The sequence below is a fragment of the Orycteropus afer genome, unplaced genomic scaffold, assembly GCF_000298275.1.
Source record: "Orycteropus afer afer isolate SDZICR_OR568_19922 unplaced genomic scaffold, OryAfe1.0 scaffold00120, whole genome shotgun sequence".
NCBI classification, from domain to species: Eukaryota; Metazoa; Chordata; class Mammalia; order Tubulidentata; family Orycteropodidae; genus Orycteropus; species Orycteropus afer.
In genome coordinates this window covers 8,817,266-8,836,081 of record NW_006921707.1, presented here as the reverse complement: position 1 = coordinate 8,836,081, position 18,816 = coordinate 8,817,266, and the positions used below count along the sequence as shown (strand labels likewise).

The window sequence follows — 18,816 nt, the reverse complement described above, 5'->3', positions numbered from 1 at the left end:
TCTTCTTTTCTTGTCTTTTTAGTGATCTCTTCCTTTCTTCATGGATAATGTTCTTGATATCCTCCTACAGTTCTTCTGGTTTTTGGTTGTTGGTGTTCAATGCATCAAATCTATTCTTTAGAAGATCCCTAAATTTAGGAGAGATATATTCAAGATCATGTTTTTGGCTCTCTTGGACTTGTTTTAATTGTCTTTAACTTCAAGTTGAACTTGCATATGAGCAGTCGATGGTCTGTTTCACAATCAGCTCCTGGCCTGGTTTTGGCTGAAGATACTGAGATTCTCCACCGCCTCTTGCCACAGATGTAGTCAATGTGATTCCTGTGTGTTCCATCTGGTGATGTCCATGTGTTGAGCCACCATTTGTGTTGTTGAAAGAAGGTGTTGCAATGAACAAGTCATTGGTCTTGCAAAATTTTACCATGCGAGTTCCAGCATTATTTCTGTCGCCAAGGCCAAATTTTCCAACCACCAGTAACACTTCTCTGTTTCCAACTTCTGCATTCTGGTCACCAGTGATAATTAACACATCCTGATTGCATGTTTTGTCAGTTTCAAACTGCAGAAGTTGATAAAATTCCTCAATTTCCTCATCTTTGGCTTTGGTGGTTCATGCATAAATTTGAATAATAGTCATATTAACGGACTTCCTCATAGGTGTGTGGATATTATCCTATCACTGACAGCATTGTACTTCAGGACAGATCTTAAAACATCCTTTGTGATGATGAATGTCATGCTATTCCTCTTCACACTGTCATTCCCAGTATAGTAGATCACATTGTTGTCTGATTCAAAATGGCCAAAACCAGTCCATTTCAGCTCACTAATGCCAAGGATATCAATCTTTATGCATTACACTTCATTTTTGACAACTTCCAATTTCCCTAGATTCATACTTGTTCCATGTTCCGATGATTATTGGATGTCTGCAGCTGTTCCTCTTCAATTTGAGTGGTGCCACATCAGGAAATGGAGCTCTTGAAACCTTTACCTTATCCATAGGACTAAGGCTGGGTTTACTCAGATGATGCAGCTCCTTCCCAGTCCTATTTTGAGAGTCTTCTAACCTAACCGGACTATTCATAAAGTTGCATGGTAATGTATCAAACAGTGTTTCTTTGCTATTCATAAGGTTTTCCCTGGCCAATTCTTTGAGAAATGGACTGCTTCTTCCTTCTTCCTAGTCTGTCTCGATGTGTAAGCTGGGCTGATACCTGTGCACCATGTGCATCCCTCTGGGTTTGAAACACTCGTGGCTCAGCCTCAAAACTCACGTTAACACGTCACCATGGTAAAACACACCAACAGACAAGTTTGTCTCCCTGTTGCAAACCTCTTATACCACCCTTACCTGGGTCCCTGTGGCTGACTCCTCCTCTGTCCGGATTCCTGGGCCTTTTAATCCCCTTTCTCCCTCTCTCCCATCCTGCTGCTTTGGGCATGCCTGGGTTCTCTCTCCTCACCTGGACCCCTATGGCTATCTGCTCCTCTATCTAGGTTCCTGGCTTTTTATCCCCTTTCTCCCACTCTCCCACCCTGCTGTTTTGGGCATGCCTGAGTTCCCTCTCCTCACCTGGATCCCTGTGGCTGACTGCTCCTCTGTCTGGGTTCCTGGCACATATATATATATATGTATATTTATTTTCCATTTTACCTATAATAAAAAGGAGCTCTGGTGGTATAGTGTCTAAGGCATTTGACTGCTAACCAGAAAGCTGGCAGTTCAAATCCACCAGCCACTCACTCCTCTAAAGGAAGATTGGGTAATCTACTTCTGTAGAGATACTGCCTCAGAAACACAGAGAGGAGTTGCTATGAGTCACATTTGACTCAATGACAGTGAGGTTTTTTTTTTAATATTCTCATGGATATGAGATATTAAAAAGTGTGCTTATTTTTAAAGGTGCAAGGGGGTATCAAATATGAATATGCTACAAGTATAATAAATTTCTCAGTAAAGTCTTTTTAAAGGCATTTTTCAGTTTGAACTTTTAATAACTGAGTTTTATTTATTAATTTTTTATTAATTTTTGGAACAAATGAATATTATACATAGATAGCAAATAAGTATTCTTTGTCCAAGATCCTGTTTCAATCAAAATAAAACTTCTGTACTTGGAAAATTAAACCTTGAAACAAGGTAAGCAAATGGAAGACCTTATAAGCTTCGAGGATAAAACTCTGTGTATATAACAGTACAGATTACTTGAATGTGTTGGTTTTTTATTAGTTTACACACTGGGTTTAATACTCATACCTATATTTTTTCATTCAGGAAAATTAGAATTTTGAAAGTATCAGTCAACTATCTAACACTCCAACTATTGTAAAACATTTATTATATAGGTACTGTATCTTGGCTATTTCTATTATCCTAGTGGCATTTTATATATTTGGTAGATTTCCACCTTGATAATGCTGCACTTTATTATTTCTTTCCATTTCATTTAGGGCTCAGTTGATCAAAGAAAAAGATGACATAGATCATTATCTGGAGGTGAATTTCAAAGGATTGTCAAAAGAAGAGGTTGCTGCGTAAGTATAACCTTTTAAAGGTACTTTAATATAAAGTTTGTTTCTTTTGTCTTGATTCTTTATTGAAATTTCAATTTTCCTGTGGAGTAGACTTTCTCTGGAATGAGGCATTTAAAAATTAAAACTCATATAAAATAGTGATAAGTCATATCTATTGATCTTACACATATCAAAGTCTTTAATTTTATGGCTTTCAAAATTCTCATATTTACCAAGATATCATACTATCACATTTGCAATATTTTACTTAAGTCTGTGCCATTAATTGCTTATTAACCTCCACTTTAAGGTATGTTGCCTCCATCAGGGAGAAAACCTTTAAGAGAAAGATTCATACCACTATCATTTTTCCTAGTCATTAAAAAAAAAAAAAAAAAAAAAAAAACCTCTTATGTATCTTTTTCCCCTCACGGAACACACAAAAAGAATCCATCATTCACAGTTGATTGCCTAATTTAAAGATAATTCTTAATTGTCTAGATTTACTTATTTAAACAAACAATGCAAACTTCGCTATTTTTTTACTGGCTAAGAGCCTGATTTATGTAATGAATAAAAACAGTATAAAAATCCATGTCAATTAGTGAGAAATAAACAGACACCTAGGATTTACTTTTATTTTTCTTTTTAAATCATTTCAACCATTTTAAGGTGTTCATTTCAGTAACGTTATTTACATTCCCTATGTTGTAATTAGGAGCTCTGATGGCTCTGTGGTTAAGGCATTTGGCTGCTAACCAAAAGGTTGATGGTTCGAACCCACCAGCCACTCCCAGGAGAAAGATAAGGCATTCTGCTTCTATAAAGATTAAACCCTTGGAAACCCTATGGAGCAGTTCTGCTCTGTCTTATAGGTTAACTATGAGTCAGAATCAACTCACTGTTCATGGGTTTATCTTGTGGGTTTCACATTTCTTACTTACGGGCTTAGGGACTTTGATATCATCAGATCTTCAGAAGTAAGCATTGAAAACCAGAAATCTTACAAATGCATATGTGTTTTATTGCATTCATTAAATGATTCCATTAAAATATTTCATGCAACAAAATCTTTAAAAAGATTCTGTCTGTGCACATTGTCTAATGTCATGGGGATCCACTGCTCTTGATGATATTTTTGATATGGATTTCATATGTTCCAAAATTTTAATCTCTTCATATATTTCAAGGAGCTCTGATGGCATAATGCCTAAGGAATTTGGCTGCTAACCAGAAAGCTGGTGGTTCAAACCCATCAGCCACTCCATGGAAGGAAGACTAAGCAATCTACTTCCATAAAGATTACCTCCTCAGAAACCCAAAGGGGGTCACTATGAGTTGGAATTGACTAGATGGCAGTGAGTTTTTTTTTTTTTTTAATTCATGTATTTTATTCAATATTATCTTTGTAAAATTATGCAAAACATGGTAAAAAAGCAAACAGTTCATTCTATAAATAGTTGCTTTATTTTGAGTGACAAATTCTTACAGTAATTGTAATAATGTAGTTCCTCAGAGCTCTATAAGCTGTATTGTGTCTGGAATTTTGGTTAAATGCCATTATGATAACTTACTATGGAAACTTGTTGGATAAAATTAATGGTTAATATTGTATGAAGGTATTGTTGCTCTTAAGAGAAAAATATATATGAACAATATTTACATTCTGATTTAAATATAACAACATCCAAATGCTTTAATTGGCTTAAGAAGTAGAAATTAAGCTTATGCTACACATAACTTAGCAAAGTAGAAATATGTATACTGAAAACATGCTGACACCTAAGTTTTTGGTCTGAATGAAGAAAAACGTTATCGAATGCAATTAAAAATAAGTTGTCATGGTGTAGTGACATTTATTTTTTTCACTAAGGATATTACCAAATTGATTTCAAAGGCATTATTATGCTACAGAAAACAGTAGTATATGATAATTCTCAATCTGTATTATTGCATTCTCCTTTAAGCTCTGCACTTGAATACTTTCTTAGACTGAAGCCCTTTCTCTAGGATAGTAGATGTAAAACATTAGTATGAAGATAGCTTGTACTCAGCTTCTATTAAGCTTTTGATTGATATGCCTTCTAGACCTCACCCATGACAAACTAATTGGATAGCATATAAAGGAGAAAATTGATGAATGATTTTAGTATCTCCCAGCAATGCCCAGCAGGTGCCTTGAAGAATATACATATTCTGTTAGCCAAGGAAATTGGTACATAAAACTTTTTATTAGCATTCAATTCTAAAAAGATAAATTGGTCAACAAGCATTCATTAAGTACCCGCTTTATATCTTATACTAGTTTTTTCACAGTGGGTGAGAGAATGATATTTTATTGTAAAATACTTGGCCCCATCCTGGAACCTTAACATCTATTTGAGACAATAAGACCCATGAGCAGGAAGCAAACATGAAATGAATAAGTGTCAATTGTACTGTGAGGTATAGCCTGGAGGTCTACAGGAAGTCAGGGAACAGTAGGATAGTAGGAAGATAGATATGGAATTTAGCTCCCTTTCTGATAGCATTATAAAATAATCAAACTGGTAAATCACAGATCTTCAGTGTACAAAGAAGTGATTGAGAGAATCTGAAGAATCAAATTTTCTATCAGGCAAAAGCATTATCTAAGATGTATCCTGAAATCTCTCTGTCCACTGCCTTATACTTCTTCTCTAAGGTGGTAATAAATATATTTATATATACACAAACATTTTTCAAACTCATCATTGCACTACAGAAAACAGTTTGTTGTTGTTGTTGTTGTTTGCCGTTGAGTCGGACCCGACTCATAGTGACCCCTCCTTGGGTTTCTGAGGCAGTACCATTACGGAAGTAGATTGCCCCATCTTACTTAACAGTAGTGTATGATAATTCTCAGTTTTTACTATTGCATTCTCCTTAAACCTTCTTGCACTTTAATATTTAGTACTATACAATTGATGTACACTAGCTCTGATATTCCTTAGTATGTAGTGCTCTTTGTCAAAATAATTCCTCATCATCTACCTCAAAATATACCAACCTACATACATGAACATTCACAGTCTGTGACTTTCCTACTGTTGCAGTGGTTGGAGAGTTCCTGTTCTTGTGTAAGGATAATGCCTCTACTTGTGTTCTCAAAACAGTTCCCTCTTATCTCCTCAAAGACTTTCTCCTGCAAATTTTCCTCGTACATCATCTATTCTCCTTTTCCAATAGGTCAATCTCACTTGCACTCATATCTACTAGTATTTCCTTTGATTTTATATTCTCCTCCAAGTTCTACACTATTTTTTTCCTATGCTTCATAGCAAACAGGATCACTGTCTCAATACTGTCACATCCTTGCTTTCCTCAATTGACTCTAAGTAGGTTTCCATCCCCACCACTCATTAAAATCGTTCTGCTTAGGGTCACCAATAACCTCCATTTTCACCACATTTAATGGTCATGTTTGTGTCCTCATTTTGCTTGATGTCTCAATAGCATTTTGACTATCTCCTTAAACCCTTAAACATGGTGTATCTGTAGGGTCCACAAATGCCACATTCTATGGTTTTCCTCAAAATTTTTAATGCATAGTAGATGCTTTAGTCACTTTTATTGGCTGACTTTCTCTTTGTCTGGCTCTCTCTTTTTAACTTTTCAGTAGTGAAGTGCCCTAGGTCTGAGTCCTGGGCCCTCTACTCTAACTACCTGAATCCTGTCTTACAGCCTTAAAAATTAGCAATAAGCCAAAGACTGCCAACTTTGTAACTCATTATCAGCCACTTCTCAGAAGGAAGGTTGGGGAGTCTACTTCCATAGTGATACTGCCTTGAAAACCCAAGGAGGGGTTGCTAGGAGTCAGATACGACTCGACGGCAGTGAGTTAGTGAGTTTTATGCTACCCAAAATAATTTTCGTTCCTTACTGTTGCTTTCTCCTTAAGCCTTCCTGCACTTGAATGCTTTCTTAGGCCTAAAGGCACTTAGACCCAGCTGTAACCTCTCCACTGAGCTCCAAACTTTTACATAAAAGTTCCTCCCTCACATGTCTACTTGGGTATATAATAGACACTCCAAGGTTAATATGGCCCAAAATGGAATTTTTGATTCACCCCTATTCCAAAAAATCCCCATATTTCTCTTGCAATACATAACAGTAAGGCACCCACCAGGCCTGGAACAGAAGTCACCCCCATGGGTCAACTTTCAGCCAAACAATAGACAGCCCTGTAAGGTGAACAGTACACCAGGGGAGGTACCCACTCCCTATAATCAACCATACTAGATCAAAAGTTTAGCATTTGCCCAGGGATACAGCTCAGAAGGAGGAAGGGGCAGAAAGGAAAGACGAATGGAAATGGTAAACACAGGGAGGAAGTTGGAAGAGTGCTGTTACATTGTAAGGATTACAATCAAGGTCTTGAATCAAAATGCATATGAATTGTTGAATGGAAAACCAATTTGTTCTGTAAACTTTCACCTAAATCACAACAAAGTTTTTTTTTTTTCCAAAAAAAAGTTTTATGTACAAAGGTGTGAATATAAAATTTAAAGGAATAATTAAGCAGGATAAGTTAGTTATTGGAATGGTCAAATCCAATAGATGAGGGCTTATTTTACTTTGGAATGGTTGTTATTTGCTATTGAGTTGGTCCCTAACTTATGGTGACCCCATGCACAATGAAACAATAAAATCCATAGGGTTTTCATATATTGATTTTTCAGAATTAGAACACTAGGCCTTTTTTCATAGCCTGTCTTAGTCTGGAAGCTGAATATTTAGTATTATATTGAAACCTGTCAGCATGATACCCAACATACAAGCTTCCACTAACAGATGGGTGTTGGTGGCACTTGAGGTTCACTGGGAATCAAACTGGGTCTTCCACATGGAAAGTGAGAATCTACCACTGAACTACCAATGCCCTAGAATAGTTGAAAGGCAAAGGGCTTCTAGAGTTTGTATAATCTACATTTACAGAATGAAATTTCAATGTGCTTTTGTAAGGATCTCTGGTGGTATAGTGGATAAGGCATTTGGCTGCTAACCAGAAGGTCAGTGGTTCAAACTCACCAGCCACTCCACATACAGAAGATGGGGCAATCTACTTCTGAAAAGATTTACAGCCTCAGAAACTCAATGAGAGTCACTATGAGTCAGCATCTACTCAATGGCAGTCAGTTTGGGATTTTTTTGTTTAGTTTTGTATTTTTAGGTTACTGCTTTTTAAGTCCATAGATTATTTTTGTGTCTATAGGTAGTTTTTCTTTTTTGCAAATGTATTATATTCACTTCTATATTTTACACTGATGATTTGACTTTATTTGATAAGTCTTCAAATGATTCACTAATTATATTTAAGTGATCTTTAACCACTAAAGAAGGTCATGTTAAAATTATTTCTGTACTTTTGCTTTTATAATCTGTATACTATCAGAATATATTACTGTTTTTGAAAAGGACTTAAAATATTGCTTATTACCATATCATAATTGCTTTGAATAGCTAAGGAATAAAAGTGTCATTTATAGATTCAAATAAAAATTTCTAGAGGCCAGCTTTACAGCTGTAGCTATGTATATGAGGATACAAATAAACAAAATCATCTAGGGACATAGAATGCAAATCTGTTCAATACTATTTTCTGCTTTAGATATCAAGTTCTATTATGTGGAAAAATAGATTGGCTCAAAATTACATGCATGTTTAAGATATTGCATTCTTTTGGAATGTCTTACTTTCAGCCTCATCAATTGGTGATTATTGGCTGTCACTTTGTCAGTAAGCACAATGGTAGTTAGAATATTCAGTTACAATCGCAAATTTGGGTTGTAAAGAAACAAAGAACCATCTAATTTCATGTCTTTTAAAGCCTTTTACTCCTGTCTCATTATGAATTGCATTATATTTTTTCACTTAAATAAAGTGGCATTTTGCCAATTTGCATCCTCTGGAATATATTTCCAAATTGTCTCTCAATGTTGCTTTTACGAACTACTGATATATTTGTTATGAGTAAATCTAGCACCTGGATTTGCCCAATGGCCAGCCACTCCAAATATATGTAAGAAGGTAAAGATGTTTATTCAAGATACAATATTTCATAATAACTCTATGAAAATATAAGCCCTTTCAGGTGTGTTCTTCCTCTGCTTCATTTCTTTTGTTTATTTTTTGGATAGTTTTAGTGAATTAGTTTTGTTGTCTCTTGAAAATGTCTTCTTTTTTGTAAAGGCATGTATTAAATTGAAAGAATAAATTAAATTCTCTATGGAGGTTTTCAAATTAAATTCTGAAGAAGCTAGTTGTCAAGTAATGTGTTCAAGAACTAACCTTGATGATGGAATAGACAGACAAGCTCCACAGACCTTCTTCAATGAGGAAAAGAGAACCAATTGACAGAGATACAGAAGATAATCCTGGAGCCTGGAGCTTTGAAAGGAAGGATACAGAAGTAGATTAGGCACCAACTAGTGGAAAAACCTAAATGAAAACAGTGAGTACGAAGACAGTCAAAGCAGTGGACTTTCAGCTACTCTGATGGGACCAACAACCTGAATATTTCCAAGTGGTGTTGGGACCTGAGAATTGACCTAAAGATTGCCCTTGGTCACCAAGAGCTGCAAGGATGACTGCGCTGGTGACCTATGATTAAGAAGGGAAACAGCAAGGAGGGAGACAACCTGAGCTGTGAACTTTTGGCTATCCAAAGGGTGCAGCCATTTTGAATGTTTATAAGCAGTGGCCATTTTGGATATTTAAAGTGACCAAGGGTGCAGCCATTTTTAATCTTTGTAAGTGGAGGCCATTTTTTTATTTTAAAGTGACAGCATTCTCATTCAGATTCCAGGGACTTAAGAATAGTCTTTGTTTGCCAAGGATGGCAGGGACATATGGGAGGCTGACAATGGGAAAGGAGACAGGTGGTGAGTGTATAAGTGTTGCCAGCTAGCAAACAGAGGAGCACAGTACAGTACCCTGCTTATGTAGATAACATACAAACAAAACAAAGAAAATGAAAATCATGGGCAAGTCACTGCAATATACAATCACCAATTAAATATAAACACAAAAATGTCACAATGCCTTGGAGATGACAGAGCATCACAGTCTACAAAAAGAAGCAAGATAAAGCAGGAGAGACAAGGGACCACAATACAGACCCAAAACACATCCTTGAGGAAGATGCAACATTGGAACTCCCTGATAAGGAATTCAGAAGAATTATATTTAGGTACTTTCAACAAATGGAGAGACAGATCAAGGGAAACACTGACAAAATTGAGGAAAACACAGGGGAAACCCTAGAACAATTTTGAAAGACAATCCAAGAACAAAATGATGAAATAAATGAAAAATTAGAAATGATACAAAATCTACACACAGAAATCTGGAAGATTAATACTAAATTTTCAGAAAAAGATAATACATTGAACAGGCAAAGGAGTAGAATTCAATCAATGGAAGACAGAATTAGTGAGATTGAAGGCAAATACCTCAATACTTCTTTGGAAAGGGAACAATCAGAAAAAAGATCAAAAACAAATGAAGAAAGCCTAAGGTTCATGTGGTATACCATCAAAAGGAATGACCTACATGTAATCAGAATACCAGAACGGGAAGAGACAAATAAAATCACAGAAAATTGTTGAAGATTTGTTGGAAGAGAATTTTCCTGATATGATGAAAGATGAGAATATATGCATTCAAGAAGTCCAACAAAGCCCAGACAAGATAGACCCCAAAAGAAAATCACTAAGACATATCATCATCAAACTCACCAAAACCAAAAACAAGGAAAGAATCCTGAAAGTAGCATAGGAAAAATGAAAATTACCTACAAGGGGCAGCCAATAACAGTAAGCTCAAATTTCTCAGCAGAAACCATGCAGGTAAGAAGACAATGGGATGGTATATATAAAACCTTGAAAGAGAAAAATTTTCAACCAAGAATTATGTACCCAGCAAAATTGTCCCTCAAAAATAATGGTGGAATTAGGACATTTCTAGATAAGCAGAAATTAAGGATATTTGTTAAAATTAGACTAGCCTTACAAGAGATTCTAAAGGTAGTCCTTTGGACAGAGAAGCAACAACCACAAACAACAACTGATCATTAACACACATGATAACATAACCCAGAAACCAACCCAGCTATGTAAATATCCAAAATAAATAAGCCTACAAGATTGTAAATAGGGAACCAGAGACATCAATTGACAAATGAAGACAACGATAAACCAAAAAAAGGGAAAAAAATTGTAGTTACAGAGCTTCTAGATGGTAGGGAAGTCAATACAACTATGAGGTAGAGCAGACTGTTCTAAACTTGGGAAGAAAACTATAAATCACAGGATAACCTCAAAGAAAAATGATAAACCTTCACATCGAAATCAAAAAGAGGACCAGCACAAATATTTAGCAAATACTAAAACAATAGCCACAAAGGAAGTGGTAGCACAATTCATAAACAAAACAAGCTCAACACAGAAAATTATATGGAACAAAGAAATCAACACCACAAAAAAGCACATAAGAAAATGACAGCAACAAATTCATACTTGTTAATAATTACATATCTGGCAAGAGATGTATCTCTAAGATTTATTAAAAAAAAAAAAAACTCCAATGCCTCAACACCAAAGGAATTAACAATCCAATTGAAAAATGGGCAGAAGACATGAATAGACACTTCACCAAGGAGGATATTCAAGTGGCCAGCAAACACATGAGGAGATGCTCATGATCATTGGCCATCAGAGAAATGCAAATCAAAACAACAATGAGATACCATCTCACCCCAGCACTGATGGCAAGGTTTAATGAGATAGAAAATAACAATTCTGGTGGGGATGTGGACAGATTGAGACTCTCATACACTGCTGGTGGGACTTTGAAATGATACAACCACTGTGGAAAGCAGTACAGCAATTCCTTAGAAAGCTGGAATTGGAGATACCATTTGACCCAGCAATCCCATTACTAGGTATATACCCTAGAGAGATGAGAGCCAGGACAGGAACAGATATATGCACACCCATGTTCTTTGTAGCACTCTCTATAATGGCAAAAAGATGGAAATATCCTACGTGCCCATCAATGGAAGAGTCGATGACCAAACTATGGTACATACACACAATGGAATGCTGTGCAGCACTAAAGAATAACGTAGAGTCTCCAAAACACCACAGAACATGCATGAACTTGGAGGACATTATGCTGAGTGAAATAAGTCAATCACAGAAGGACAAATATAGTATTAGTTCATTGTTGTAAAAAGTCAAAGAAAGGTTTATATATGGAAGGAAGCTTTCTTTGTTGGTTGCCAGAGGTGGGAGGGGAGAGGAGGAAGCACTACAAAAAAAAAAAAAAAAAACTACATTGACCCATGTCACTTTAGTTATGTGTCTTTCAGCATACATAAATTGTATTTCAATAAAATGCATTAAAAAAAAAAAAAAACTAGCCTTGGTATTATAAAGAGATGAATGAGATATGTAAGAGAAGAAGGCAAGGAACCCAAACTGAAAAACCAAACCTTTTGCCTTCAAATCAATTCTGACTCATAGTGACCAGATAGGACAGAGTAGAACTGCCCTGTAAAGTTACCAAAGCTGTAATCTTTACGGAAACAAACTACCAAATATTTCTCCTGCGGAGCAGCTGATGAGTTTGAACCTTTAGGATAGCAGCTGAGCACTTAACCACTGTGACACCAGAGTGCCCTGCTACCCCTTTTTCTTGTAGGTAACAAATTGATTTTTAAGATCATCTTGATTCAAGAAAATGAGATAGGGTTTTTTGACCCAAACTGGAGAGAAAATTCCTTTCATCCTGCAAAATATAAAGAAATAAGTGAAGTGACTGCCAAGAATGCTGGTGGGGACAGAGGAGGGGTACCACTCCCCTTTTTAAAAATTCAGCTTTCTGTTCCACAGCAGATCTCTAGTGTGTGAAACCAGGGAAGGAAAGACTTTGTAGCCATGATTTTTAAAAGTATATTGATGCTAATCAAGTTAAAAATTGGGGGATTTAAGAAATAAGGTTGGAAAGAATTTTGTTTAAAAAATCCAGTGGAAAGGAAAAGTACAGATTTTCACCAAAACCAAATATAAGGAAAAGAGTTCAAATGTCAATAAAGCACAGAAATGCTCATTTCTTAAGCATTTATGTCTCTGTGTCTTTTCAAAGTTTGATTTAAAATCTTTTAATATATGTTGTTTAAGCATACCCACTCTTATGTTGTTGTTTTTAGGTGCTTTTGAGTCAGCTCTGACTCATAACCACCCATGTAAAGCAGAATGAACCACTGCCTGTTCCTGTGGCATCCTCACAACTGTTGCCATGTTTGAGCCCTTTATTGTAGCCACTGTGTCGCTCCATCTTGTTGAGAGTTTTCCTCTTTTTCCCTGACCCTGTACTTTACCAAAGGAGCTCTGGTGGTGTACTGCCTAAGTCATTTGACTGCTAAACAGAAGATTGACAGTTTAAACACTCTAGCCACTCCACAGAAGGGAAACTGGGCAACCTACTTCTGTAAAGATTTACCACCTCAGAAACCCAAAGCAGGTCACTGTGAGTTGGAATCGACTCAATGGCAGTGAGTTTGTTTTTTGGTTTTTTTTTTTTTTTGGTATTTTGCCAGGTATGATGTCCTTCTCTAAGGACTGGTATCTCCTGGGAACATGTCCAAAGTGAGACAAAGTCTCACCTTCCCACTTCTAAGGAGCTTTCTAGCTATTCTTCTTCCAAGACAGATTTCTTCATTCTTCTGGCAGTCCATGGTATACTCAGTATTTTTTGCCAACACCTTAATTCAAAGGCATCAGTTATTCTTCAGTCTTCCTTACCCATTGTCCAGCTTTTGCATGCATACAAGGTGATTGAAAATACTGTGACTTGAGTCATGCACACCTTCATCTTCAAAATGATATTTTTGCTATTTCACACATTAAAGAGACCTTTGGCAGCAGATTTGCCCACTGCAGTACTGTGTTTGATTCCTTGACTGCTGCTTTCTTGGGCATTGATTATACATCCAGGTAAAATTAAATCCTTGACAATGTCAGTCTTTTCTCCATGTACCATGATGTTTCTTATTGGCTCAGTTGTGAAGATTTTTGTTTTCTTTATGTGAAGAAGTAATCCATACTGAAGGCTATCATCTTTAATCTTCACCAGTAAGTGCTTCAAATCTTCTTTACTTTCAGCAAGCAAGGTGATGTCATCCGCATATCGCAGGTTGTAAATAAGTCTCTGGGGCAATCTACTTCCATAGTGATACTGCCTCGGAAATCCAAGGAGGGGTCGCTCTGAGTCGGTTCCAACTAGACAGCACATAACGACAACAATCCTGATGCCATGTTCTTCATATAGGCCAGTTTCTTGCATTATTAGCTCATTATACAGATTAAGTATCCTGAAAAGATGCAATCATGACACACACCCTTACTAATTTTAAACCATGTGGTATCTCCTTGTTTTGTTTGAATGACTACCTCTTGGTCTATGTACAGATTCCTCATGAGCACAATTAACTGTTCTAGAATTCCCGTTCTTTACAACATTATCCATAATTTGTCATGATCCATACAGTCAAATGCCATTCTCATGTTGTTGTTGTTAGGTACTATCAAGTCGGCTCCTACTCATAGCCACCTTATGTGCAATGTAACAAAACACTGTCCAGGCCTGTGCTAGCTTCATAATCCTTGCTATTCCTGAGCCCATCGTTGCAGCCACTGTGTCAATCCATCTCATTGAGGGTCTTCTCCTTTTCACTGACACTATACTATTACCAATCATAATATCCTTGTCCGGGGTCTGGTTCCTTCTGACAACATGACCAAATTAAGAGAGGCAAAATCCGGCCATTCTCACTTCCAAGGACCATTCCGGCTACACTTCTTCCAGGACAGATTTGTTAGTTCTTCTGGCAGTCCATGGTACTTGCAATATTCTTCACCAACACTACAATCCAAAAGCATCAAATCTTCTTCATCTTCCTTCTTCATTGTCTGGCTTTCGCATGCATATAAAGCAATTGAAAACACCATGGCCTTGGGTTTGGCACACCTTAGTCTTCAAAGAGACATCTTTGCTATGTCCAGTGCAGTATGTCATCTGACTTCCTGACCGCTGCTTCCACTGGTGTTCATTGTGGAACCAAGCAACATAAAATCTTTGACAATTTCAATCTTTTCTCTATCTATTATGATGCTGCTTATTGGTCCAGTTTTGAAGATTTTTGTTTCCTTTAGTTGAGGTGTAATTCCTATTGCAGATTGTAGTGTTTAATCTTCATCAGTATGTACTTCAAGTCATCTTCACTTTCAGCAAGCAATTTGTGTCACCTGCATTTCGCAGATTATTAATGAATCTTCCTCCAATCCTGATGCTGCATTCTTCTTCACATAGTGCAGTTTATCAGATTATTTGCTCAGCATACAGAGTGAATGATTATGGTGAAAGGACACAACCCTGATTCACTCCCTTCCTGACTTTAAACCATGCAGTATCCCCTTGTTTTGTTTGAATGACAGCCTCCTGGTCTATGTACAGATTCTTCATGAGCACAATTAAGTGTTCTGGAATTCCCATTCTTCTCAATGTTATCCATAATTTGTTATGATCCACACAGTTGAATGCTTTTTGATAACAATAAAACACAAGTAAACATCATTGGTATATTTTGCTTCCAGCCAAGATGAATCTGACATCAGCATTGATATCCTTCATTCCATGTCCTCTTCTGAACCCAGGTTGCATTTCCAGAAGTTTCCTGCAACCATTTTTGAATTATCTTTAACAAGATTTTACTTGTGTGTGATATTAATGATATTGTTTGATAATTTCCACATTCTGTTGGATCACGTTTTTATGGAATGGGTACAAATATGGATCTCTTCCAGTCAGTTGGCCAAGTAGCTATCTTCCAAATTTCTTGGCATAGATGAGTAATTATCTCCAGCACAGCATCTGTGTGTTGAAACATCTTAATGGGTATTCCGTCAGTTCCTGGAGCCTGTTTTTCATTCAATTCCTTCAGTGCAGCTTCGACTTCTTCCTTCAGTGCCATTGGTTCTTGATCATATGCCATCTCCTGAAATGGATGAACATCAACCAGTTCTTTTGGTGTAGTGACTTTGTATATTTCTTCCATCTTCCTTTGATGTTTCCTGAATTATTCAATATTTTGCCCATAGAATCTTTCAGTATTGCAACTCGAGGCATGAATATTTTCTTCAGTTCTTTCAGCTTGAGAAATGCCAAGCATGTTCTTCTCTTTTGGTTTTCTTACTCCAGATCTTTGCACATTTCATTATAGTAATTGACTTTGTCTTCTTGAACTGCTTTTGAAATCTTTTGTTCCCCTTTTTTATCTTGTCATTTCTTCCATTTGCTTTAGCTACTCTCCTTTCAAAAGCAAGTTTCAGAGTCTCTTCTGACATCCATTTTGCCCTTTTCTTCCTTTCTTTTTAATGACTTTTTGCTTTCTTCCTATATGGTGTTCTTGATGTCATCCCACAGTTCCCCTGGTTTTCAGTCATTGTTGTTCAATGCATCAAATCTATTCTTTAGATGGTCTCTAAATTCAGATGAGATATAGTCAAGGTCATATTTTGGCTCTCATTGACTTATTTTAATTGTCTTCAACTTCAACTTGAAGTTGCATATGAGCAGTTGATGGTCTGTTCCACAATCATCTCCTGACCTTGTTTTCATTGAAGATAATGAGCTTCTCCATCACCTGTTTCCACCAAGGTAGTCGATCTGATTCCTGTGTATTCCATCTGCAAAATCCATATGTATAGCTACTGTTTATGTTGTTGAAAAAAGATATTTGGCATGAGTAAGTCATTAGCCTTGTAAAGTTCTATCATGTGATCTCTGGGCGTATTTTCTAACTTCTGATGAGTCTTCTTTGTTTCCAACTTTCTCATTCCAATCAACAGTCAGAGTTAACACATTTTAATTGCATGTTTGGTCAATTTTGGACTGCAGAAGTTGGTAAAAATCTTCAATTACCTCACCTTGGGCTTTGGTGGTTGGTACATAAATTTAAATAATATTAGAATTTACTTGTCTTCCTTGTAGTTGTATGGGTATTATCCTATCACTGACAGCATTGTACTTCAAGGACAGATCTTGAAACTTTCTTTGCAATGATGAATGCCATGCCATTCCTCTTCAATTTGTCATTCCCAGGATAGTAGATCATATGGTTGATTCAAAACAGCCAAAAGCAGTCCATTTCAGCTAACTAATGCCTAGGACATCAATCTTTATGTGTTCCATTTCCTTATTGACAACTTCCAGTTTTCTTAGATTCATACTTTGTACATTTCATGTTCAGATTATTAATGGATGTTTGCAGCTGTTTCTTCTCATTTTGAGTCATACTTCATACCAAAAGCTGTATTCCATCCACATCATTAAGATTGACTCTACTTTGATGAGGCAGCTCTTCCCCAGTTCTATTTTGAGTGCCTTCCAATCTGAGGGGCTCATCTTCTGGCACTATATCAGACAATATTTCAGGGCTATTCATAAAGTTTTCCAGTAATATATCAAACAGTGTTTCACTGCTATTCATAAGGTTTTCACTGGCCAATTATTTGAGAAGTGGATAGCCTTTTCCTTCTTCCAAGTCTGTCATAGTCTGCAAGGCCACTGAAACCTGTTCACCACGGGTGGCCCCACTGGTATTGAAATACCAGTGGCATAGTCTCCAGCCTTACAGCAACATGCAACCCATAACAGAACAACAAACAGACAGATGAATTGTGGACCATTTTCATACACTTCAAAAATATATATATGCAAGGGAAAAACATAGGAAATGGGAACATGACATTGCTGTTCTGGCTAATACGGGAGCTGATATTTTTCCTCAGTTGGAAACTTGGCTTTCCTGTGTCTTGGGCAGATTACTTGCTTTCTCTAGTCTTTGATTTCCATGTCTAGTTAAAGAGCATAATAATAGCAGGAGTTCCCCTGGGGGTTAAATGAGAACTTCTATGTAAAACACATAAAGACAACACTCACTTAAGACTAGCTTTTATTTTTAACTGTAATTGGTATTTTTTTTACTTTTAGAGTATGTATTAATTATATAAATAACCTAAACATTTTGCATCAACTTTATGTGTTGATTTAGCTAGTTATGTTAATTTATCACTTCTCTATCTATGCAAAGTTACATGTTTTTCCATGTCATAGCTAGTATTTTCATCATGTTCTAAGGGCAGAATTTTTAATAAGGAGTATGTTTCTAAGTAGAAATGGTAAACTGAGGGAAAAACAGTTTTCAAAATTTCAACTTAGAGTAAATGTGTCAGAATTTTATTTTGTGAGAGCAGAGAGTACAAATTTTATAGCCTACTACGCTGTTCCAAACACTTTAGAAGAAAATGTCTATAAATTGCTTAAATCTATCTTTACTAGGAAGTAAAAGGTTGCTCTAAAGGTAAAGCTGCAGTTTGATGAATATACAGAATAGAGCCAGATCATGTGGCTCTTGCTACAATGACTCATAAAACCAGAAGTGAACAATGTCGCACCTCATTTAAGAGCCATTTGGAAAATCCCTTTTCCAGTTGTGAGACCACAAAAGCTGAATCAGTCAAAACCAACAATCAATAGGATGAACAATGATCTGGCTATGTCAGCCTCAACCATGGGGCAAGATGGCTTTGTTTTGAGTTCTATCTTTGATACTGTATTCTGTCAGTATTTAAAAAGCAGGCACTGAAAAATACAAAGCTTTTTAGACCATTTTCCAATCATTCTCCACTATGAAAACAATCTGTAAAATACTTACATTGCCACAATTATAACGATATAAAAATCATCCCTGTGGTCTATAAACATACCTTGTTCTGTTTCTTTGTGGAACTGAAGATGTTATAATAATCAATGTCACCTTCTCAGGAAGAAAACCAAGTGGTCTTTTGCTTTTCCAGGGCTTTCACAGAGTATTAGTGCCTCTCTCAGGGCCTTTTCTGGTCTGCATAATTAGGTGAGGCTTACCTCTATGGTAGAAGGGTACAACGTTACCATTCTCTCCTGAATAATAATAATAATAATAAAATTTATCTATAGGAAATCAAAAGAGAACATAAAATTGTAGGAGACAAATTTCCTTTATTGTTCTTAATTAGATTATTTGGAAATATTTAAGTTTGTTTAACTTGAGATGGCTCTCTCAGACTATTTTACACACTTCATATTTTCTTCTTTTCCATGCATGCTGATAACGACATATAACTATAGGGGTGTGTGTGTGTGTGTAGTATAATACATATATATAGTATTATACTA

The 18,816-nt window shown here is 36.4% G+C and overlaps 1 protein-coding gene across 1 annotated transcript in view; it reads left to right on the top strand.

The window, feature by feature from the left end:
- Nucleotides 1-18,816, top strand: part of TTC29 (tetratricopeptide repeat domain 29) — a 230,970-nt gene that overhangs the window by 6,520 nt on the left and 205,634 nt on the right. The window contains exon 2 of the mRNA XM_007944121.1: nucleotides 2,455-2,538. Coding sequence (XP_007942312.1) covers nucleotides 2,455-2,538 — 84 coding nt within the window. The remainder of the gene's footprint in view (nucleotides 1-2,454; nucleotides 2,539-18,816) is intronic.